This window comes from Thermoascus crustaceus, assembly GCF_041956765.1.
Source record: "Thermoascus crustaceus strain CBS 181.67 unplaced genomic scaffold VTN00scaffold_6, whole genome shotgun sequence".
NCBI lineage: Eukaryota > Fungi > Ascomycota > Eurotiomycetes > Eurotiales > Thermoascaceae > Thermoascus > Thermoascus crustaceus.
Genome location: NW_027192532.1, coordinates 1,217,897 through 1,241,603, shown reverse-complemented (window position 1 = coordinate 1,241,603; position 23,707 = coordinate 1,217,897). Strand labels below are relative to the sequence as shown.

The 23,707-nt window shown below is 49.6% G+C and overlaps 5 protein-coding genes across 5 annotated transcripts; 3 read left to right on the top strand and 2 right to left on the bottom strand.

Annotated features, from left to right (window-relative positions):
- Window positions 1–5,171: 5,171 nt before the first annotated feature.
- VTN00DRAFT_8763 (uncharacterized protein) lies at window positions 5,172–8,343 on the top strand (the record flags this gene model as incomplete). The annotated part of the gene is made up of 6 exons (XM_069435648.1): window positions 5,172–5,201; window positions 5,270–5,459; window positions 5,520–6,904; window positions 6,953–7,231; window positions 7,282–7,837; window positions 7,898–8,343. 6 exons carry the CDS (start codon window positions 5,172–5,174, stop codon window positions 8,341–8,343), a joined length of 2,886 nt encoding a protein of 961 aa, XP_069285573.1.
- Window positions 8,344–14,344: 6,001 nt separating this feature from the next.
- VTN00DRAFT_8762 (uncharacterized protein) lies at window positions 14,345–15,049 on the top strand (the record flags this gene model as incomplete). The annotated part of the gene is made up of 1 exon (XM_069435647.1): window positions 14,345–15,049. One exon carries the CDS (start codon window positions 14,345–14,347, stop codon window positions 15,047–15,049), a length of 705 nt encoding a protein of 234 aa, XP_069285572.1.
- Window positions 15,050–15,385: 336 nt separating this feature from the next.
- On the bottom strand, window positions 15,386–19,029 carry VTN00DRAFT_8761 (uncharacterized protein; the record flags this gene model as incomplete). Its single annotated transcript, XM_069435646.1, has 2 exons — window positions 15,386–18,778; window positions 18,829–19,029. 2 exons carry the CDS (start codon window positions 19,027–19,029, stop codon window positions 15,386–15,388), a joined length of 3,594 nt encoding a protein of 1,197 aa, XP_069285571.1.
- Window positions 19,030–19,329: 300 nt separating this feature from the next.
- Window positions 19,330–19,861, top strand: VTN00DRAFT_8760 (uncharacterized protein; the record flags this gene model as incomplete). The annotated part of the gene is made up of 2 exons (XM_069435645.1): window positions 19,330–19,503; window positions 19,565–19,861. The coding sequence occupies 2 exons, from the start codon at window positions 19,330–19,332 to the stop codon at window positions 19,859–19,861; spliced, it is 471 nt and encodes a 156-aa protein (XP_069285570.1).
- Window positions 19,862–20,866: 1,005 nt separating this feature from the next.
- On the bottom strand, window positions 20,867–23,593 carry VTN00DRAFT_8759 (uncharacterized protein; the record flags this gene model as incomplete). Its single annotated transcript, XM_069435643.1, has 1 exon — window positions 20,867–23,593. The coding sequence occupies one exon, from the start codon at window positions 23,591–23,593 to the stop codon at window positions 20,867–20,869; it is 2,727 nt and encodes a 908-aa protein (XP_069285569.1).
- Between the last annotated feature and the right edge of the window lie 114 nt (window positions 23,594–23,707).

Genomic DNA, 23,707 nt, shown 5'->3' with positions numbered 1-23,707 from the left:
TCAGCGCATCTCGTCACGTCAGATTCCTTCCCCTCGAGACGTCGCACCATAGCTGGAGAAGCCTTGAGTACCTAGGGGAGGCAAAAATAACATGGAAATTAATCGCTGAGGGTGTCACGAATTTTTTGATATCAGCGAGACTGTTCAAAACATCGATTAGAATAGGACAATATATACTCCTAAGCCGTGAGGTGTTAAAAAGGCCAAGAAGAGTCCATCTGAATTGGACGTTAATGGCCAATATCAACATATATTTATATATTGTTAGGGTATAGATAGTATTCAACTAATCCTGCCTTTGGTTAACAAAACTCTATGGATTTTTTAATGGTGGCAGAAAGAACTCCTGGAAGCACGAGTCATTAAACATAGAAATCGCGCCTGGGGCATTGAAATGCCATGGCCACAAGAACAACAATAATATCTACATATCTTAAAACTGGGCAGGTGAAATTCCGACTTAATAGCTTCTTTTTCTTCGAATAATGAAAGTGGGCTACTGCTATATAAATGTGCCTTACCATTTGGTGGCGTAAAATAAAATGCTACCCACCGGCATTTTAGATAAAAACTCCAGGCTATGAAATGATAAGACAAGGATGCAGATCACGAGTATGAAGCGGAAAATAGAACGTTTGGAGGGAACCTTTTCGTTACAGTTACTTGGGTTGCTATTACTGAACACTCTGTGAGCCATCAATAAGCAATAATGCGCATAGGCGGCCGCTCAGGGCCGCTCATGGCCTACATAAAAGAGAAAGAGAAATTATAGGTTAGCTACTGTCGGGCGCGCTCTACTTTTTCCTGTTACGTTTGGTAGGTAGGTAGGTAAGGCAAAATACACGCAATGGAAAGGAAAGGTCGAGGCAAGGCCCCGTCAAAGCGTCGAAGTCGTACAGCCTACGGAGGTAGATGTTGTATCCACCTAGATCCGCATCCATCCCCATCACTGTACGGAGTAAAAGATCAAGAAACGTCCAGGCTTTATGCAACTTTCGTTTCAGATCGGCGATCTAGATCCTTGGTTCGCATGCTGCTCTACCTAACCTACCCAACCTTTGCACGCCTCGAACCTTGGTCTGGTTTTCAATAGGTGGTCTGGACTCTAGCCTGGATGGGACCGATCGGGTCGGATGGTCTAGGTTAGGTATTAGGCATGGAGTATGTAGACTCGAGGGATAATAATGGATGGGGTTAATGAATGACATCTTTCAGCCCGTTCTCGCCCTGTCCTGACCTGAGATCTAGACCGTTGGGAGTTGACCGCCGTTCTACGGGGAATACAGTGGGTGGATGGATGCGAAGTACGTCCATACGTACAGTAGGTACGTACTAAGTACCTTTTCCGCAGGTACGTGATGTGCGTACGCGCATACTTGAAGTACTGGGAGGTTTGGTTCCTAGAATCTCCTCGTTTTCAGGGTTGCTGTGGAGTTACAGGCCCGTTGTGAGTCGTCATGATCTATACGCATGAAGCTTTGTCGTGATCTATCTCCTGGGTGAAGCCTCACTGTGAATAGTACAGTAAATTGGCTGGATTCACAGGCTGGTATGTATCCACTGTAGGTAGGTACAGTGCCTACTGACAGCCGAGTGAGGCCTTTCTATTTTCACGGTCACAGCGAGGCAGAGAGCCATTTATGCTTCCGGGTGAGCAGTGACATCCAACTTACCAATGGCATCCCGTTCGCCAAGAGAGTCACCCGGAGTAGCTCTGCAGGCTCCAGCTGTGATACCAAGAAAGTTCTTGGCAAGCGCGCCGTCATAGGGGACGATTGGAATACTGCATCGTATGTCGTGCAGCTTGTGCTCTCACCGCTGCGGGAAAGGCGACAGACCAATCTGCAGGCTGAGGCGGGAGCCCGGGTGGCCAAGGGCGGGGGGAGCAACGACAAACGAAGAATGAAGGTGGCACAAGACCTGCGAGTCTGCGAGATAAAAAGCTGCGAAGAATCCCTCGCTAGTCTTCAAGTACCTTGTCCTGTCCATGAACCGGTCAACCTTGCCATCAGGAAGAATATGGCCCACTGAGGGGCCGCGCTAGTTGCGGTGGCTACGGGACGGGACGCAAGGCCGGAGAAGCCTATGATAATGTAACTTCAATAAATAGCAGAAGAAGAACCTGGGGAATTGCTCCGTTGAATAACTGTGCAAAGGAGCGTTGACAAATATGGTGTATGTTTCGGTTCGCTATCTAGAAGATCACGGTTAATCTGGTATCCGAAGTTTCCAGGATCTCCTAATGGACCCTTGGGGCAGGTGCTATGCTAATCCAGGGAATCTTGCCTAAAGAATCCAGGTATCATCATTTCATTTTGAGAGTCTCGAAACACGGCTTGCCAGTGGCAAAGGACGCCAGCAGTGCCGTTTCATGGTTGCGATGTTCGAGAAGAAGAAAAGGCGGGGAAGGAGACGAAGCATGCGTAACATTTCAGGAATTTGACGTCCTGCACAGTCCGCCCACTCAGCGTACTATCACAGAGGCAAGGGGCCAAGGCGCAAGCGAGCCTAGCCAGGGACATCTGGCACCCGTCACTTTTTTGATCGACGCTTGGGTTCCGCAGCTACGCACGTCTTAACTTAACCCGACATTATCGAAATGTCTTCCAGGAGCACTATCAGTGGAGCCCCTCTGGCGCCATTTCAATGATCCAGACAGCATCCCTGCATACCATCCCCCCATAGGTTGTTTTGGTAAGAACCCCAATAGTCATTCCAGGGTTTGGTTTCGAAGTTGTCCTTCCTTTGTTCCTTTTTGTCAGTTTCATGAGGATAGGGATCTCGTGACGGGTCTTGTGAGGGGGGTAAGTGGCTGTAAGCTTCTGAGAGCCTGTCATTGTCCAGAAGTACTATGGGCTGGGCCAACGGCGCTGTCAATTGAGTTGAATTGAGTTGGGAAGTAAGCGTAGCAGGAGCCAGGCAGGCTGAGCGGCCGCCCACAACGCACCGCCCGATCGAAGAGCGAACTATCGACACCCGAAGCGAACAAAGGGAGCAGGCAGTGGGCCTGGGGGCTCTCTCTTTATCTTTTTTTTCAGCGCGAAAGAAATTCCCCTTTTAGCAACTGAACGCCTGAAATAACGCCGCGCAGAAGCCACCCATCCTCGGACCTGTTGAGGTGAGGAAAAAGGGCCTAGATCTGAATCTGATCCGATCAGATCGGACCATAGTACAGCAAGCAGTACTGTTGAGAAGGTTTAGGACGTCAGAGACATGGCTGGTAGAGTATGCAACGACCGAGTCTAGAGTCCAGGATCCCAAGGTCGCCTCTCCTGGACCAGCCGGTCAAGTCAGGATCGTAGCGCTGTTGCCGACGGACCATGGTAGTTCGAGGGCACATCAGGTTTAACCAACGCCTCCCGTCTGTGATGGCACCAACAAGCGGCTAGAGAAATACTGCCAGGCAAAGAGATGTATCCATGGTCGCTATTTACGGGGTGACATGCCAGAAAGCCTGGTGGATCGCCAGGAAGTGATGTCCGAACTACTGACTGCGGCATGGATCGTGAAGTCTTGGCGTGGAGGAGTGGTAGCTCCGTGTTTCTTTGCGTTCGAACCACCGGCTGGCTTTGCGGTGATGTACGCAACAGCAGGATCGTGGACTGCAGGATGCGGGCACGATCTTTGTAGCGTTCAGCCTCAGCCTCAGCCGTCGCAACAGGCGCGACAGGATCTACAAATAGTGAGAGTCAGGAAGCGCGGGGGAGCTTGCGGAGGTTAGCGAGGCGCCCACCCGACAAAGGCTGGTTCTTTTGTCGAGAGTTGAACAAAGGGCACTAAACAGAAGCCTAAAAGAAGCGCCTGGGCGGCCCCGAGTTTGGGATGGAGGCTAGATGCGCGGGCGCTTTTTTTGGCTGCGCTGGATCGTCTCGGTGGAGCGTATCGGACGGTATCGCGACGGGGCCACCGATCAGCCCTAGACCTGCCGGTACCTGGGCCACCACCAAAAAATCCCAGCACGCCCAAGTACCTCTTGCCCGCCCGTCGTCATTCTGGTACCGTCACAGCCTTACCCATCTGTGGCCAGACGAGACACGCAGCATCTTCTCTGCATCGACCTTTTCACCTTCCTCCGGGCCTTATCATACACAGCTATTCCTGTCTCCCCTCCCCCTTCTTCGCCTTGCGTTTCTTCTTCTCCCTCTCCCTCTTCTCATCTCTTGTGCTCCTTCGTACCACCGTTCTTTATCGTCTTCGTCACCTTTCTTCATCGGAAAAGCGCTTAGGCAGCTCCGGTCTGGCGAGACAAAGATCTGCCCCCCCCAGACCTCCAGGCCTGCTCGGTGCCCTGTGTTATGCTGCTTCCGTCTTGTGTGACCGTTGGATGACTTTTATGCCCTTCTTCCGCCAGTCCTTTGTGTCTCTTCGACATTCCCATTCCTCGTTCCTCGACTAATCACATCTGCTCGTTCGTCCGCCGCGACGGATAGCATTCCTCACACGCCAGTCCGCAATCCCATCGTCCCTCCCCCCCTTGCCTCCGCGAATCACCCGAGCTCCCAGCGTCCGTCGGGTTGCCCACTGCTCCGGTCTCTCCACAGCCCACATGAGGGCGATCTGCGAGAATCGGGATTCCTGGAGCATGCACGGAGCGTAGTGAGCCTCCACGGTACATGCAGACCATCTTGCCCACGGCTGCCTGCTGACATTGCGCTGGCAAACGAAGGGGAACCTGCCCGATTCCTGTCACCTTGCATTCAGCTTGACACCGCCCTCCCCAAAATCCTTTTACCTCCCCTCTCCAGCATTTCTCACCCTCGCCTACCTTCCCCTCCCTTCTTCCAACCTCTCCCTTTCCCTTCTTCATACTGTATAATTGTACATGCCCTAAGCCCAGTCACTGCGTCTGACCAGGGCCCTTCAGTTCGCTTTCATTCCCCTCCCTTGGTGAGTCTGCTCCTTCCTTGCCTTGTTCCTTCTGCCCTTCCCCCTCCCAGTCTCTGTGTGCAGCTGGCTGACTGAGGTTTTACATTTGGACAGTCATATATTTCACTCTCTCGCACGCCTCCGGGTGCCTTGTGCCCTCTGCAAATATTCATCGGACCACGTTCCGTCCCCAGACCTGTCATTTAGTATCAACATAGCCTTGTGGCAACTGCAAATACTCGCCCACCGTTCGAGTACATACTTGACCATTTCTACGGACTACGCACACTGGGATGGCGTCCGCGATGGCCGCGAACGCAACGGCAGTGCATAATGTGAGCGATACACACTTCCCGGTTGCTATTATGTAGAAGGTGATGGTGCTGACCATCTCGACAATTAGGTACGCTCCAACCGAGTCACCAATATCGGACCGTCCTCGATGAGCAGTGAGCGCTCGCGTGCAACTCATAATACAACTATGGGGAAAGGATTTGGTAGTAGCAAGTCTAGCTGGAACAGCAGTATCTGGGGCAACGCGAATCTGGGAAGCAGCTTCACGGATGGCCCCGCAGACACGGGGATAGTCAGAGGTGGGGATCCTGTTGGTCTCATTTCAGCCACAATCTGCGAAGCTAATTTGGTCACCTTAGATCAACATGTTCAGTTGAACGGTCCGGAGAACGCCTTTGAAGGAAAATCAGGATCGGGTTCTTTGTTATCCTCGTCCGAGTCGGACGGATGGAGTGGCCGTCCTAGTCTTCCGTGGAGCACAGTCAGCTCGACGTCCTCTTCACTCTCCATGACTCAAAACAAGAGTATGGCTGCGTCCCCGGTGCAGAGTCGCAGTAACGACCGCAGTGCACCGGCTCTCGCGGAGACGAGCGACGCGACATCGTACTTCTCGCTTCCACGGCCATCAGCCATTGGTCAGACACCGTCCAGTTCAGCACAGAAAGGGTATTTGAATCCCACATCCGAGGCCTTTTCATCCTCAAGTGCGGATACGATCAGTTTCGGCAGCTTCGGAGGGTTTCGAAATGAAGATGGAGGCCGTCGGCAGCTGAACTCATCCGCGTTTGGAGGGAGTAGTGTTGGGCCAGGTTTCCAAACCAAACCAGCTCTATCGTCTGCTGATAGAGACGTGCCGCGGTCAGACGATATCATTGGATCGATGAATATCCCGTCCTTTACTCAGGCTGTCACCGAGTCTATTTCCCAGGGACCGAGCCGAGCGGCAGTTTCAGCTCCCTACTCGCATCTTTCACATAATTCTGGATCCTTTGTTTCCCAGAGGCCAACTCATTCCGCGCATCCTTCTTTTCATTCTGAGAGCCCGGCGTTCGAGAGCCGCTACACAAACGGCCAACTGGACCTCAATTCCGGCCTGAGCAAGCTTCAACTGAACGATAATGGATTTCCCTCACAGCAGAGACCTTCCTATGTCTCACAAGGATCGTACGATGCGTCGCTTAACAGACTGAAATACGACGTTGCCGCAGATGAGGGGGGTTACCAGGCGCTAAATGCATACACCCCCGATGGACCACCTGAATTGCCTATAGGCTATCATTCTGGTACGTCACGATTTGGAGGTCGCGAATCAGTGTCCCCAAGCGATTACACTCGCTTGAATAGCCCGTTCTACTCTGCTGCGGGCACTCCGCCAGTGGCCGCTGCTCAGTACCGGACGTCTTCGGCAAGTCGCCTGTCGAACCAAGTAGGCGATGGGCAAGCGACGCTTCTGGACCGGAAGCTTCGTGGGTTGCAGCACGAGCAGGACTTTGCTCAGTCGGCAGCCAATGTACTGCAGCCACGTCTACAGTTTCCAACTGCCTACGACTTTGCATGCTACCCGGCCGCGAGATTCAACCCTCTTTCGGGCTTCTATCCGGTGGCTCCATTTGGCGGTCTCGGGGCAGCGGCCTTCGTCCCTCGAGGCCCTCACCGCGACCATGACCCGAGCCAGGTTGTTCGCAGCCCTCTTCTTGAGGAGTTCAGAACCAACAGCAAGGGAAACAAGCGCTATGAGCTGAAGGTTTGTTTCTCTCCTGATTGGTCATCGATCCACAGCTAACTTTCCTAGGATATCTACAACCATGTTGTCGAGTTTAGCGGTGACCAGCACGGTTCACGCTTCATTCAGCAGAAGCTGGAGACTGCCAACAGTGACGAGAAGGAACAGGTCTTCCGTGAGATCCAGCAAAACGCACTGCAGCTGATGACAGACGTCTTTGGCAACTATGTTGTGCAGAAGCTATTCGAGCATGGTAACCAGTCTCAGAAGAAGATCCTCGCGAATCAGATGAAGGGTCATATTCTTGCGCTGTCCACCCAGATGTATGGTTGCCGAGTAGTGCAGAAGGCATGTGGCTTCCCTCTCGTCTTGGAGACTTTATCGCTAACTCTGAGTAGGCTTTGGAGCATATCCTGACAGACCAACAAGCCTCCATGGTTAAGGAGCTTGAGAACCACGTTCTCAAATGCGTTCGGGACCAGAATGGTAACCACGTGATCCAGAAGGCGATCGAGAGAGTTCCCTCGCAGCACGTGCAGTTTATTATCAATGCTTTCAAGGGACAAGTCAACCGTCTTGCAGCCCACCCGTATGGTTGCCGTGTTATTCAGAGAATGCTGGAACACTGTGAGGAGGTTGACCGGCAGTCGATACTCGCGGAACTTCACGCCTGCACCGCCAGTCTCATCCCCGACCAGTTTGGAAACTACGTGATTCAGCACGTGATCGAGAATGGAGAGGAAAAAGACCGTTCGAGGATAATCTCCACTGTCATTTCACAGCTCCTTGTTTTCTCCAAGCACAAATTTGCCAGCAACGTTGTGGAGAAGAGTATCGAGTTTGGTGAAGAAGGGCAGCGGCGTCAGATCATTCATATGCTCACTTCGCCAAATGAAAGAGGCGAGAACCCTTTATTGGGTCTGATGCGTGATCAGTACGGAAACTATGTGATCCGTAAGTGCCTTCGAGTGGACTTGCATTGTGTGCGTCTTCGATATGCTAACCCTTTTCTAGAGAAAGTTCTCGGGACGTTGAAGGGTGCCGAGCGCGAGGCTCTTATCGAGCAGATCAGACCTCTGCTCAGCCAGCTGAAGAAGTTCAGTTATGGTAAACAGATTGTGGCCATCGAGAAGCTGATTTTCGACTCGAAAACCACTACAAGCCCAAGTTCGTCTACTGTTAATGCTACGTCTTCGACGACACCGCCTGCTTCGCACAAGTCTTCTCCCCAGCCTGTTCGACGATCGCTCACAGAGCTCGAAGCCTGCCGGCCCCCAGTTGGTGGAGCGGCACCACCAACACCACCCCCAACAGATACCCAAAGCACAGTTGATGGTCCAGTTGAGTCGTACAAAAACATAGCCACGAGCTCTGTGACTGCTATTTCCGAGGTCGAGGTCGCAGCCGGTGCCGGTTCGGCGGCCGTAGATGTCGGCGCTACCTCTGGTTCAAAGGCTTAAGATATCCATTACCCTGCTCAGCCAGTACCAACTTCGCTTATCCATCCGTGTGTTGAATATTCTACTTTTTATCTCATCGGGGCGTGTATACATACAGGGAATTACGGGGGATATATGGGTTAACATGTTACTATTTGTTTGTGTGATTGTTTGCCGGTATTTACATGGCATGACGGCGCAAAATGAAAGATTGAGGAGGAAAAACATCTATGTAACATTCGACCTCCTGGTTGTTACATGTGGGTTGATGTGTTGCTTCTGTTTTACTGCGATGGCGATGAAATGAAGATATGCCTCGATAGTAGTTAATAATGCTTACATTTTCCGGGGTTTGTTCATTTGATATGGGCGTCTGATGAGTGGGTTTTACAGTGAGTTTACCGGTCGATGGACATGAGGGCAACATGGAACGTTCTCTTCGGCATGACAGTCTTCGAGATAGGCACAGTCCATGGGGTTAACTGGAGGGCGCTCAGCCTTTTCGAATCGGTACACGGTTAGCTAATCTGAATAAAAGTGGTTCATTGCTTTCATCTCTTAAGTTACATTGCACTGTAGTGTGGAACTGCAAATCCGCTCAGATTCTCACACATGAGTCATGAGCACTGGTAGATGTAACACTCTTAACCGGACAGATCTCGGGTCTTTCCAGTCACTTCCTTTAACGAGTAAAAAGTCTCACTCTGCGGAACGATAAAGTCAACAGATGATTCATCCGACCGATGGACGTTGAGACCAGCAGGCCTCCACCCATTCTTCTCCAGGCCAGTTTGCTCTTCAGTCCTCCCTGTTTTCTGCTGGAAACTTAGTAGGGGCTTTAGTGATCCCTTTTCTAGCCTTGGGAGCATACTGTCCTAGGTCCTATCGAGCCCCTTCCGGCTGCAGCCGGCGCTGACCCCGTCTCCTTGTAGGTGATCTCCCGCCGGCTATAGCTATTGCATCAGAACTTGTCGTGACCAGTATATATCTACACATAAAACAGCGTGTACAGTCAGACATTTACCATTGCATATGTTGTTTCATGGTGTTGATCCTTCCGGACCTTCAATAAACAGATTAGGTACTCGGTCGACCACCTCCACACAATCTGTGTCCCGTGTTTCAATTTTCGTGGCGCTTGTCCTCAAGGATAGAGACTTTCTTGTCTTGTTCTTAGCTTTCCAATTCCAGTATAAGGAGGAGGTAACTGTCATGTTTGGCCTTGACTCTACTTCTATTCCGTATTTCTCCAGTGGGAAGGAAAAGGAGAGACGCAGGGTATTTGTCCAGAGGACATCCACGGCATTCGAAATAAAATATCTAAATACATACCCAGACTTATAATAAAGACTCTATCGAATGGCCAACTCTCCGAAATGAGGCGTCTGAAGAAATAATCCGGGTGGTGTATTTGACACCCATCCCTCTTGAGTCCAGTAACCGCTGGTTTACCCAAGTTGATCGCCAAGGTAAGCTAAGCAGCATCCAAGTAAGTAGTACTGCTTCTGTTGGTTCTCTCTTTGAATTTGACAATTGTTGAGTGTAGGTAGCATGCTCTCATCTATCTGTTTTAGACATTTCTCGCCTTCTTGAATGTTGCCAATATTCGAAGAGTATATAGTTGCTGATGAATCCTTGGATCCTTGACGGGGGGGGGGGGGGGGGGGGCGGGAGCAAACCGCCTCAGTTTTCTTTGCTGATGATTTAAGGGAGCCATTAACAGGTCCAAAGGTCCGACTTCACCTGAAATGGACGCTCTTGCATGGGAAGTCGAATAAATGTTTTGTTAACTTATTGCCAGCTTACCTACCTATATATACCTAGGTAGGCATGGTTATTCCAGCAGCTGCTGTGTGGCAGCTTCTATAGTGTACTGCTTGTGATGATCTGGCACTTACAATGTCTTCAGCGGAGAATCCAAGACGGAAGATGCTGGTGTTGCCGCGTTGCCACCTCGTTTGTTGCCATCATGAATACATTGCCGCCGTGGGCTATGGCGTTTCTGACGATGCGAATTTCCTGAGACCATATAATCACTGAACACCATTTTTCTAAGGTCGCGATCCGTATTTTAATCATTCCGTTGGCGTATAGCTTGAGAGGCCGGAATTCACGGAGTTCTTCATTGATGGAGCGGAGTTCGAGAATCATCATGCCGGTTTGACTGCCGATAGAATGACTGGATATACCTTTCAGTATGATTATGCGTATTTGTTGAACGGGGCTATACTTTTGTTTAAAAGCATTTCTGTCTCTAGAGTATTATCCGCATCGAAAAAGAGACAGATGTATTGTACTGTATGGACAAATTCTCCCAACCGATAAATAAGAAGTATAGTGGCTACAATGGAGCAAGCATTGTCCGTTTCTTCTTGAAAAGTGCTAATCAACAATTTATAAACGTAGTTATCTTAGCAGATAGGCTTCAGGCTTCATCTCCTTTCTTTCCACGGATGCCTCCTGTAAATTCGGCCTATCCAATTGCCTTGAGCTCATACCGGGGACCCATTGCTATCTCCTTCTGATGTATAAGGATGGAATTCGCGGCTTGCTATATAAGAGGTTCACATCCACAGCCAGTTGATGCTGGTTTCTTTTGACCGTAAATAATCATGTCCGGTAATGTGGACGAGTACACTATAATTCAGCATTTCGCGCCACACAAGTCTAGAGAGGCCTTTGTTTTCGGGGAGTATAGTAGTTAGACAGCGACCGGGCTCACCTTGCTATCATTAGCAAGTACTTGCTCATGAATAAATGCATGCAGTCAAGCGTATATAGTTTTCTGAGAGTGTAGTTTTGGATTTGTGCAGTTATCAAAAATCATCTGTAGTTTCCCTCCCTCCTTCTCGAGGAACCGAATGTAAGCTCACATGGGAAGATGCAATGTTGTATTCCCAGCCTCCAATATTTTCAGGATGTTCTCTCTCTGCCAGTTTATTTCTTCCTGTGTGTATCTCTAGATTTTGTCTAAAACGAGAGATCGCTAGAGAACTTCTTAACAAACAGATAAGTTGAGCGGTAGCTCTGAAGACGTTCTCATGATATAGATGTAAAGTTTATCATCGATTATACCTCCTGGACGGAGGAAGCTTCGAGACTGAAAGCGGTCCGCTAACGTCACTGCTCCCATCACCTGCATGGATAGCACAGGTGACAGGACGCAGAAATCATCATATTGATAATGGATTATAGACCCCGCGGACTGGACAGTCTCCTAGCCCCCCTACTAGGAAATCACCACCAGCAGCTGCGTTAGAGTTGGTGCGCACCCATCCTCTTCGAAATTCACAAATCGAACTTGACTTCGGATGGATGTAAGACGTTCGAAGTCCATCCAAATAGAAGCATCGCATTCTGATAATGGCAATGGCAAAAGAAGGACAACATATCAGTTGCGGCTGAACAAGGCCAACCAGTGAGACTATCACAGTGGGTCCCGGAGGTATATAGAGTATTGGCCTGCCTGCTTTTGTGCTCAGTCTCTCAATGAGCGAATGTGAATTTCTTTTGGTCAAGGCAGTAGAAGAGACAATGTATCTTGGAGTAGAAGTTCCACGGAGATAACTATATCTTGGGGGAATACATTACGGTGATGGGAGTTAAATTTCTTTATTTCTCTCGGGGTCCTGTGAAGATGGAAGCTAAGAAAACCTTCACTTTAATTGAAGCTATACTTCGGCAAGCACGCTGTGAGTAATACTAGAACGGAACCGTTGCCTGACTAAAAATATCTCTGGTGAAAAGACCATATTAATAGTGAGATCAGGTAGGAATACTGTACACTCTAGGATATTTACTGTAGGTACTAGTAATTAGCTAGTAGGCAACATAATTTCTGGCCGGATAGATTGAGATTATGAATAATCATGATTATGACAGTTATCACTAGAAAGAATTGCGAATGTATCCGGGACATGTTCCAGTTACTTCTCTCCGCTTTCCTCAACATAAGAAATATTCATATTCACCACTTGTAATAGGGACTATGTAAGACTATATCGTCGAAGGTGGTAATTCTACCATTGGATGATTTCTACAGTCTCCATGTTTAAGGCAAGAATTTACTCCACTGTCTGTTAAGGATTCCTCAGAGTGATGTCCATGGATATGTATAGGTACCTACCGTTGGCCCCCGGCGTATATTCTCAAGAAATACTGGGAAGTTAATTATTTCGGCAAGGTGAATGGTGAAAAATGCAGAAATTTGAAATCTCTCGATCAATTCATTCATGATAAGACCGCTTCCAGGTCCAAGCGTAAATTCATCCAGCTAGGTACCTACTGGCAAAGCAACCTGACTATAATTTGCACTCCTAACTTGAAAGCTACGCTTAAGGATGTAAATTGCACTTTGCACCACGTGGACCAATAGGAGGGTTGTTCCAATCAGAATGCCTGGAACGAAGTCAAACTGGGAAACAAAGACATGCAAAAGGTGTCATATGCCTATATATTTTATCTATCAGAGGCAGGGCGAAAGTATCATATTACGGAAAGGGGAGTGTTAGCAGTTCTACAATGTCTTTGAGGAGTTCGATGGCTGGTACAGGGTGCAAAGCTTCCAACTAGACTTATATACGGATCTGTAATTGAAAAAACGGCGAAGCTACGTGTATATCCTTCGGGGAAACTGAAAGAATCAGCCTCATATTATCAGCACGAAATATCATTCCCTACACTTGCTTCGGGTGATTTTAATTGGATCCGTATTGTACCTGGAAGTGGAAAGTAGGTTACCTGAATTGTACTTGGGTCAACATGCCATCTGGAAATCAAAGCGAGAAAGTCATGTATTAACTGTCGATTAATAAATCTACAACTTAAGAAAGAGACACGAAGCTCGTTGGTCAGGCCGTGGAAGCAAAAAACAAAAAAAGAGAACAAACATATAAAGGTTCTCAAAAGAAAAAAGAATTAAAAAAACCTACAACAGACGGGATTCGCTGGTGGTCACCCACCCAACTACTAACCGCCCGGCGTGTGGCTTAAGTACGGCTGAGCGGACGGGAAGCCCTGTTTTCCACACCCTATGGTCGTAGGTGCTACGTTGTAGCTTGAACCAGCTCTTAAGCAAGGCTACAGTACATTGTAGGAGGGAGAAGGTCTTCCCACAGCCTTACCCGCGTCAACTTTTATTCCCCTGTATAAATCTCATCTTGTGGATGAATACAACTAGTAGAGGTATTGAGTAGTGTCACAAGGACTTGTAGGATGAATGGATGAATAATTAACCAGGTCACACAGTGAGATGTTGACTCTGTGATGGCGCTCAGTCATAGTATTGTTAGCTAAAACTATGGTAGCTTGTCATACAGAATCGAAAGCATGAGGGGAAAAGAAAGGAAAGGATTCGCAGGGCTTCATGTAACGTGATATATAGGCAAGTAGGACCGGCAGTATCCCAGAGACCAAGGAATGCTCAACACCGCCTACCTTACCGCCTAGGTGTCTGCCGCGCCGTCACAGACTCCGTTAAAAATATAACAAAATACATGTTCACTTGTTAGACACAGATCTACAGAGTATACCAAAGACAATAGTACAGAGTATAGTAGATGTTGCTGGAAAACCTCGTCCAATCAAGTCTAGCGAAACCTATCCATGGATTACCTAATACACTAAGCTTGGAAATACTGGGGCAACTGTGGCTGGTTATTTCCATCCAAGGTCACGTGGCAAACTTAACTATCTGACAGCTGTGGCACAGTCGTGGAATCCTTCCATTGCGTGTCTTATGACGATCAATTAACTGCCTGGCTCAAGGCCCTCAATTCTTAGCCACCTTTGCTGGTTGCGCTGCTTGAACGCAGCTACTGAGGCCAACTCTGAAATTTCCCAATACCATGACTCGAGAGTGAAAGACGGCCTCATCCAGCAGAATATACCCACGTCGTCTACCTTTAATATTTCCAAGTACCTCTCCTACCTTACAGCAGCAGCCATCTGCTGCTCCGATTCCTACTCCTCACCTCATCCTCATTCCACAAATAATTTGAAGATCAAATAAACCACCCTCACGATGTCATCCAACGTCGGTCTCCCAACCCCCCGCGGAAGCGGTACCTCCGGCTACGTCCAGCGCAACCTCTCGTACATGAAGCCCCGCGACCAGGGCTACGGCGCACCCTACCCACCCGTATCCAGTGCGAACGCTGGTGGCCCTGGATCCTCCTTTAAGCAGCGCAAACCGGACAAGCAGATCCTGGAGCACGACAGAAAACGGGCGATCGAGGTGAAAGTCCTTGAGGAGCGGGAGCGGCTGGAAGAAGAGAACGAGCGGATTGAGGAGGAACTCAAGAAAAGCAAAGGGAAGAAGGGAGAGGACGGCGAGACGACTGCAAAAGTTCTGACCGAGGAAGAGATCGAAGAGAGATGCGAAGCGCTACGGCAGCGTCTGTTGAAGGAGTTGGAGGAGGAGCTTGCTGGACCTGGTCCTGATGATCGATACCCAGGAGGAGGATATGGTAGGGACAGGGACAGGGACAGGAGAGGAGGAGGAGGACGTCATGGCAGAGACTTGCCGCCCAAGGAGAGGAAGCAGTTCAAGTCGTATCAGGTGCATGAGCAGGCGGAGGCGAAGATCCAGGAGAGTGAGCGGCTCCGCAAGGCTTTGGGTATCAAGGAGGATTGGGAGAGGGGGAGTGCTGAGAAAGATAGAGCACCGTATGAAGATCGAGGTCGGGACAGAGACCGTGAGCGGGACCGTGTGCGTGGTCTTTATTAGCTGTCTGCCATGGAACAGCAAGGGTGGCGAGTTCAAATGTTGATACTTCAGATGATGGGTTGGTTTATTGGCGTTTATAGGAGTCTTGATTTAGTCGGTGAGGACGGCGGTATATATTCTTTCTGTTCTAGACTTTTGCGAGAAGCAATTATCTCTGCAATGGAAACAGTGAAATACGCTGCAATCTTTGGAGAAGTGCTTTGTTTTTGAAAATGCTGATGATATGCACATTACACGACTCACTCATAACCTATGTCCAAAAAGTAAGTCTATATATAGACACTTCTGTATAGAAAAACTAATACCACAATCATAACTGGCATAATAACCCAAGATTCACTTGATAAACTTTTCGATAACCCACCCTTCCTTCACATCCTTCTTCTGTACAACCTTCTTTGCAGGCAAAGGCCAGCCTGTGCTTCCAGGTCCACCGACAAGAGATGGGATAACCCAGCATTCGCGCCGCTCAGGCACTCCTCCAAGCGACTCAATCTTCCCGAGTGGTTTCCCGTACTCGATTAACGGAGTTCCGTGGGCGATTGCAGAAAGCTGCAGACCACTTGGCGCCACGAGAGGATGCATCCTGATCTTTGGCGCTTGGTCGGACACGAGCGAGGGCGAGGATTGCTGGAGATGAGAGTAGATGACATACTGCGGCATCTCCTTGGGTGAGAGCTGAGCCAGAACGGACGAGGGATGAACATAGACTGCTTTCTCGTCAAGTTCTGTCGCCCGGCCCTCTCGCGACGGGAATAGCGTCAGATACGGCACTTCGATCGCCCTCTTCGGGTTGCGTGGCATCTCTGGAGGGACCGGAGCCAGGTCTGCCCGGATGGCAACATTGTCGATGAAGCCAGCCGTTACGATCTGTTTCAGCGCTTTCAACTGCTTGTCTGTTGGCTCGGGTAGGCGGGCTTCGAATGCGCCGATCAAGCCCGGGTTGTTGGCGCGTACGATATCTGTCAGTTGGCGGCGGAGCTGAGAAGCTTCCTTGAGAGCCTTGCTTCGCAGAAACATCTGGTCACAGAACGAGTCGCCATCAGAAGCGTAGCCGTAGGCACAAATGGCCGAGAGGTACTTCAGCGCATCAGCAGTATCATCGTGTTTGCTGAAAAGACGATGAGCTCTGGTAAAGGCCTTCCGACGCTTCTCTCGAGCGTCGTCCTCCAGGCGTTCTGCCTGCGTGTACACATTGTCCGGATCGTCGCCATCGTCCTGATTCGAAGGTGTCATGTCGACCTGGCTCTCTGGGATGAATAGATCTCCCACAGCCAGTGCCGCGACAAGCGCGATAACATAAGGCATGCAGCCGTGCTGATGACCGATTTGTAACATCTTTCCGAATCTAGGAGACAAGGGGTATGTAGACAACCGATGACCGATCTCCGTAACCTGGCCGTTCGGCGCAAGCGCTCCAAGGTTCTTCAAGAGCTTCTCTGCCTTGGCTAGACCTTCACGGCTGGGTGGTGTTGGGAACGGGAAGTTGATAACATGATGCAGACCCATACTCTTCATCTGGAGCACCACACCTTCGATAGGGGTTCGTAATATCTCTGGATCCGTGTATTCCGGAAATGCGCTCTCGTAAATAGCTGAAGAGTAGAGCCGGTAGCAGTGACCTGGGCCCGTTCGTCCAGCTCGTCCAGCTCTCTGGGCAGCGCTTGCTTTGCTGATCCAGCCGATCTGGTAGCTCTGCACTCCAGTAGTTAAGTCGTACTGCTTCTCCTTAGACCGCCCGCAGTCAAATACATATCTGATTCCCGGGATTGTAAGACTGGTTTCGGCGACGTTTGTTGCCAAGACGATGAGTCGCGAGCCTTCTGGAGGCAGCTCGAAGACCTTCAACTGCTCCTTTGTCGGAAGTTGGGAATATAGAGGCAAAACATGGACTTTAGTGGAGGAGTCCATCGCCTCCTCACCCAGGTCAAAGCCCTCATCTTCCTCAGCGTCATCCAAACCAGTAATTTCCACGTCACTGTCGTCCTCAGCCCCAGGAGTGGAGGTTTCAGGACCCCCGATCTCCAGATCTTCTGCTTCGAGTGGCGCTTCGTTGGCGGATATCTGGACCTTAGCCTGTACCGCCTCTCCACGCTGCGTCGGCTTGAAAGCCTGTTTCAACCGTTTCGACAGTTGCTTGATTTCGTTTTGACCGGTCAGGAAGACAAGCATTCCTCCTGGAGGTAGCTTGCGGTGACCTCTGGAGACCTTCCGGAATGCTTCTTCAACGTAGTCCCGATGCGTACGTCGTGCAAAATGCACTGTAACGGGATACTGGCGACCTTCCGCCTGCACTAATGGTGGTGGGCCGTGTCGGAAGAGGCTTGGGTTCTGCGTGAAGTCTGATATCCGCAGGGTAGCCGACATGATGACAAGTTTCAATGGTTTCACGGACGGGTCTTCTTGGCTCATAGTTTTCCGCAGATCCACTATTCGGCTGACCATTCCAATTAGGATATCTGTATTCACGCTTCTCTCGTGGGCCTCATCGATAATGATGATGGAATACTTGGTCAAAGCGAAATCATTGGCGATTTCTCGAAGGAGAATACCATCCGTCATGAATTTAATGGCTGTCTTGCTTGAGACAGTACTGTCGAATCTGATTTGGTAAGAAACCTGGTCAGAAAACTGCCCCAATTCATCGGCAACACGTTTCGCCATGCTGACGGCTGCGACCCGGCGCGGCTGGGTGACAGCGATCATTCCTGGGTTAGGACTGTTGGGATTACCGTAACCAGCTTCGAAAAGAAACTGTGGCAACTGCGTTGTTTTACCACTTCCAGTGGCACCCCAGATGACAACGGAGGGATTGTTATGGATAGCTTCCATTATCTTTTGTTCTTCACCGACAATAGGCAATCCAAGGCGAGCGTTTTGTATTTCTTCAGAGCGATCCACCTGAACGCTGAAAGCCTTGCGGCTGGGATCTCCCTTGGTCACCTGAAGCTCTGGAGGCAAGGGCTCTTCTTCGACGACAGTATTCTTGGGTATCTTTTTTGGAGGAACAAGGGGCTCGGCAGAGCTAATCTGTGTTGCCGGGAGTGGTGCAGGCGTAAATCCCACAGATTCATTGATCTGCTGCACTGCCCATGCTTTGAAAGCAGACCTCCGAGGCTGCTCTGCAGCCTCTAATCCCGAATCATTCTCATCTTCATCCTCGACTTCAGAACCTTCCTCTTCTCCAGACTTATCTTCGGCCTCTGAATCGGAGTCACCGTCCACATCATCGCTCCCAGAATCGCTTGAGGATTCACTACCTTTATCGTTTTCATCCGCCTCTTTGTCTTCTTTCCCCTCTTTTCCTTCTTCTTCTTCTTCAGAATCAAATCCTTCCCATGGTAGTTCTTCCACCGGTTTTACCGGCTTAATTTTCGGGGCCCTCTTTCGCTTCTTGAGAACCGGGAAGCCATCTGGGCCAATTTCAAGAGGTCGCTTCAGACCGATTCCAAGAGCAGGAGCAGGAGTTGTAGAGCTTTTCTGACTAGTATCTCCGTCTGCCGCAGCCTTCAGCTTCAGGTCCTCCTCGTCGGTTTCATCACCAGAAAGGTCAACCGCGTCATTTTCGACTTCATTGCTGACAGCAGAACGATGAGAATCTGGGCGACTAGGACCGTCTCTCTTCCTTTTGCCTAGTTCCTTCGAACTTACGAGGCCGGAGGTGTCGATTTTCGCTTCGGCGAGTTTCTTGAGGAGCTCGAGGTTTTCTTCTTTCTTCAATTTATTTTCCTGTACTTGAAATTAGCGTTGTAAAAAGACCACGGGGCACGCGCCCATACAATGTATTTATCTAGACGCTTCTGCTTCTTTGCTGAGATTTTTGATTGCTGTGCCCGCAGCTCTTCTCTTAATTTTTGTCTCCTCGCTTCCTTCTCGGCTTTGGAGATGGGCATAATCTCCGTAGCGTTCGTGTCAACTGGCGGCCCCGCATCTTGCTGCCTGCGCTTGTGCTTGCGCTCGCGAGGCACAAATTTCGGCATGATTTGATGACTAGATGAAAATCTCCAGCTTGTAAAGCCGAACGTGGAGACAAATGTTGGCTCTGTGAGCCGGCGCAGCTCGACGGAATTTTGCAAAAGTAGGGCAGATCCAGGAAGGCGGAGAAATTCTGCCGTAAAGGCGGTGCGCTTGGCTTCACCGCCTTGCGGCAACCCCTCGCGTCTAGAACAAAGCGCCGAACAACATTCTACCACGCAGAATCAATACCAATTTCCTAGTTTTCGTCTTAATTAGCTGATTAAGAGGTTTATATATCTCAAACTTGCGCAGAACCCAACACAATGACCAAACCATTGGATCTTAACGGTTTTCATGAAGTCCTCAATCTGCCCTTCCCCGCTGCTACAACGCGGGCTGCGGGGATAGTCAACGGGGTCAAGACGGATGTCATGTCTGTGAGTTTCAGCGATAAGATTCTTGTGACTATCTCGCAAAAGGGTCGACTGGCTCATTGGGTATGTACTATAATCATAAACTACAGGGGTATCTTTGCGAATCAAAACTAACGGCATGTAGCTCCATGTACCGATGGAAAATCACAACCCGGGGACTGACGGCCTTCACACTTTGTCTGATGGAAATGACGATAGTCTCCTCCCAATGACTGGGCTTACAGCCACCTCCCTCCTCGGCGGTCATGCGCCCGGTCATGACACTATTGGTCAGCTCTATGCGCGTCAAATCGCGAGCGCAATCGCAATGAAGAGGCCGAGCGAGAAGAGGTTGCTAGTTATTGGGTTGGGGCTGGAAACAGTTGAGGCTGACCGAGACGTCTTTTTTGACATTATTGACCTCGTGCTCCAATGCATCTGAGAAAGACTCGAGACAGGCGCATAGTTGTGGACTAGACGAGGCGAACCCCCGGGGATCTCAGACGGAGTGCCCGATTTCTTTGTTGGTCAATTTCTCCCAAGTTGCCGACTATAACTAACCTTTTCCCTACAGATCTCGTTACGCTGCAGAGATACTCTGCCTGCTCTTCCGTCGAAACCAACCAAAGTAACGCTGTCCAGAATCTCCACGGCGTCATTCCAAAGGGCATGTGCGGTATCTTTCCCGTCGAACCCTGCCGTCTTGCAATTTTCTCCGACAACCAGGATCAATGAATAGATTCTTAAGGGTTCTTCTTCACTGGGCTTCTTCATTAAGCTCGTGGATGCCCATCGACTGGATCCATGAATAAATACCCCCGCATAAACTCTGGGCCTGAACTTGGACGGCAGGCGGAACAGATAATCACGATCTGCGGTTACCATTATTGATGAATATTTCTTCCATGATTCCTTTGACTGTGCTCATGGCGTTGTCGGGGAAACTCTCCTCCAATACCTCCTTCAGGAGGAAGCCTACGGCTTCTGAGAGTGACGATCTTTTGCCTTGTATCTCTAGGGTGCAGAATGTGTTGGAAGAGAGCAAGCGCATTGATTCCGTACATCGGGATTATCATACATGGAAACTTAAGACAAGGATGAAGAATAGATCGGTGCAGCTACTCTAGAGACAAAGAATACAACTCATACATTGGATGAAACAAAGAATGGGCTATAGCGCGCAATCCAAACCCCATCAACAGCTTACATGCATTACACCACGCATCCAAAAAGGAGTCTCTATGTACCACTCTATGTACATTCGTAAGCCGTACTTGTTCGTATCTCCAGACAAGGGGGAATGAAAAATACTCAGACGCTCATGTGTCAAGTATAATCATAATAGTAATATAAAAAAAATTGAATATGATAAAAGTTGCTGGCGGTTGCGAGTATACTAAAATGGAAATACGCTGATGAGAGAAAAAGCCACCCCGAGCGTGAGCGTTCAATCCACAGCGGTGATGATGCAAGTTTCTCGCGCATGCCATATCCGTCTCGTCTTGACTGCGTCCGCACCAAACGTATCTTCAATCCCATCATCATCATGCTCTGGAAACTGAACTTTCCGTTCCTGCTGCTGCTCGTCCTTTTTGTCCTCGTCCTCCTTCTGCGAAGGCTGTGGAGGAGGAGGCTTCAGAATCCTGACCTCTTCCACAGTGGCACCGAACTCATATTCTCCCCGACATAGGACGGTCACACCTAGCGTTGCCCGTGTGGTTTCGCCGCCATTCAAGATCGGGAAGGTGCGCTGCAACATGCCGGTCCAGACAAGGCGTCGAGACAGATCAAGAGCGATCGTGTGCGGCTGGTTACGCAGGCTGGGCTGCAATCTGAGGAGAGGATGGATTGGCTTGGAAGAGCGGTTGTGGATCGTCACGGTGAGATTCAGGAATTCTTCGGTTTTGACGGTGAATTTCGAGCGACCAGTTTGGACGATCGAATGCTCTTCGCCAGACGCGTTGCTCTCACCACCTCCGGAACGAAGTGGAGACAATGAAAAGGTGAAATCGATGTCTTCCATCCGCATGGCATCCACCATGCGGGGATTTAAGCGGATATTCCGCAATTCAATCCTGCCTTCCCGACCTGTCGCCTCCTCTTTCCAAAATCCAAGAATATGTTTGAGGAGTCCTTCCCTGTACCAAAAAGCCTCTCTAGACGCCGCTTCAGCCTCGAAGCTGAGTTTGTTAGCACTGACGACGAACTGTCTCCTGATCCCTGTATCGAGGACGGGGATTGAGGCATGAGGATCATCTACATAGACGCGTGGAACGACAAGAACAAATCTTGATATCTGGCCTGGCTGAATATCTCCACTGACAGCACCCTGGCCAGTATTGTCTTGTTCCTGATTGCCTTCTGTCACAATTGCACCAGAATCTTCCTTGACACGTAATGACACGGAGAGAGGGTTTGGCCAAGCATTCCGAAGGTCAAGGAGTAAAAGGCAGTGATCAGAACCGGACAGTCCGAGACCAAGGCGAGAAACAAGAGACGAGAACTGAGCATCATCATTGCTCGACCGAGATGAAAATGGCGAACTTGGATTGGGAGTAGACAACGAACCATCAGCATTGCTATTAGAACCTGAGGAAAGGAGATGCTGATTATTTTTATTCCACCAAGCAAAGTCACCGGTGAACGGCATTATATCGCAGCGGGCCACTTCAACGCTGGCATTCACAGTAATAGTAATGGGAAATAAGATCTGTCTCGTATAAAAGGTTTCCGGGAGCTCAGCGTACGGAACACCGGCGTAGCAATAATCGATCTGTACAATAGCATCTTGCAAGCCCGGTTTGCCGAAGACCTCGACAGTAAATGTAGCGGATTGACCCGCAGGAATTGAAAAATCTTCGGGATTGAGTCCTTCTCGTCGCCATCGCAAAGCTGGTTTTGTCACCAATTGCAGTTCTAACTCGTACACCTCCACTGGTAGAAGATCCTTGTTGCTCAAGGCAGACTGGAGCTGCCTTGTAGTGGAATCCTGGAACGTGAAGAGAACAAAGTCAACAGGGCATCTGGAAGTATTCTGTAGCGTAACATTGAACGCCCTCGTTTCGCCTTCCAAGACCATGATTGCAGACTGTGACAGCGAAATGGATTGTATCACCATAGTGGGCTGGTTTTTGATGACCTTGATCGAGTACGACGTTGTTTCAGGGCCTATTTTTGAGACTGTCTTCCCTTCTTTGGACGTAGTCGAGCTCCAAGACAAAGGGCGTTCCGAAAGAGGCCTCTTTGCTGCCAGCCCAGTCCGTTTGAATTTATACTCTGGATCTGGCTTCCAAAACTTTGTGAAAATAGGGAACTTACGTTCCCGGCAGTGTCGAACCTTGACAATGCAGCCGGTTATGTTAAGCGTACCCTCTGCGTGGGCCACACCTGAGACGATGACTTCCTGCAGTGAAAGCGGAGGTATCAAGATCCGTTCTGCTAGAGCGTCGAAGGATACACCTTCACCATCAAGGCGCAGCCTCTCAATCTCTATATCAAACTCATATGGGTTCTGAAGAGTGACTTTGAATGACGCATATTCCCCAGCAATCAGAAGCAATTCGGATGCCTTACTGCTAGGCTTGGAGAACGGGTTGTACAAAAAGGGGTCCTTTTTAGACCCATCATCATTTGCCGCCGCTGAATGCAGCTCCCTCTTTAAACGGCGGACAGGTCTTCTGGAGTCTGGGGGATTCAGCAGTTCAACACCCCGGACCAGAAAATCGTCCCAGTACTCTGCTTCGAGTCCCGGTGCGCCAAGCTTGTTTGCAGCACCAACTGTCCGCTTTATGTTGTTCAAGAGACGGACTTGCTCCTCTGGAGGTAAAAATGGCGTTTTTCTGTTGGTCTCAGGGAGCATTAGATCACCCCTAATTGTTTGAAGGAGCTCAACCGTGAATCGAAGGACGCCATCAAAGTCAGGGAGCGCCTCGCAGAAACTGATAGACGCTTTGAGGACATCGATCTTTAAGTTTAGGTCTCCGTACGCATCTAGAGTGAGATGACGGAAAGACCTCTCGACAATGGCTGCAACGGAGTCATATGGGGCGCTAGACTCAAGATTGCCAGATGCCGAGGATGCACGCCGGTCTCGTTCAAACTCATGGAATGCTGAAGGTTGCACACCAAAGGTCTCTCCAATTGTCACAAGAAGAGCTCGCATACTCTCTTCCATATTTCCGGGTCCGACATCGAGCGCATTTATATCAAATGCAGTATCATTAAGGGCTGAAAGACCAGCAGCGGGGTGAATTCCAATTTCGGCAGCACCAATTTTACGGGCCTGAAC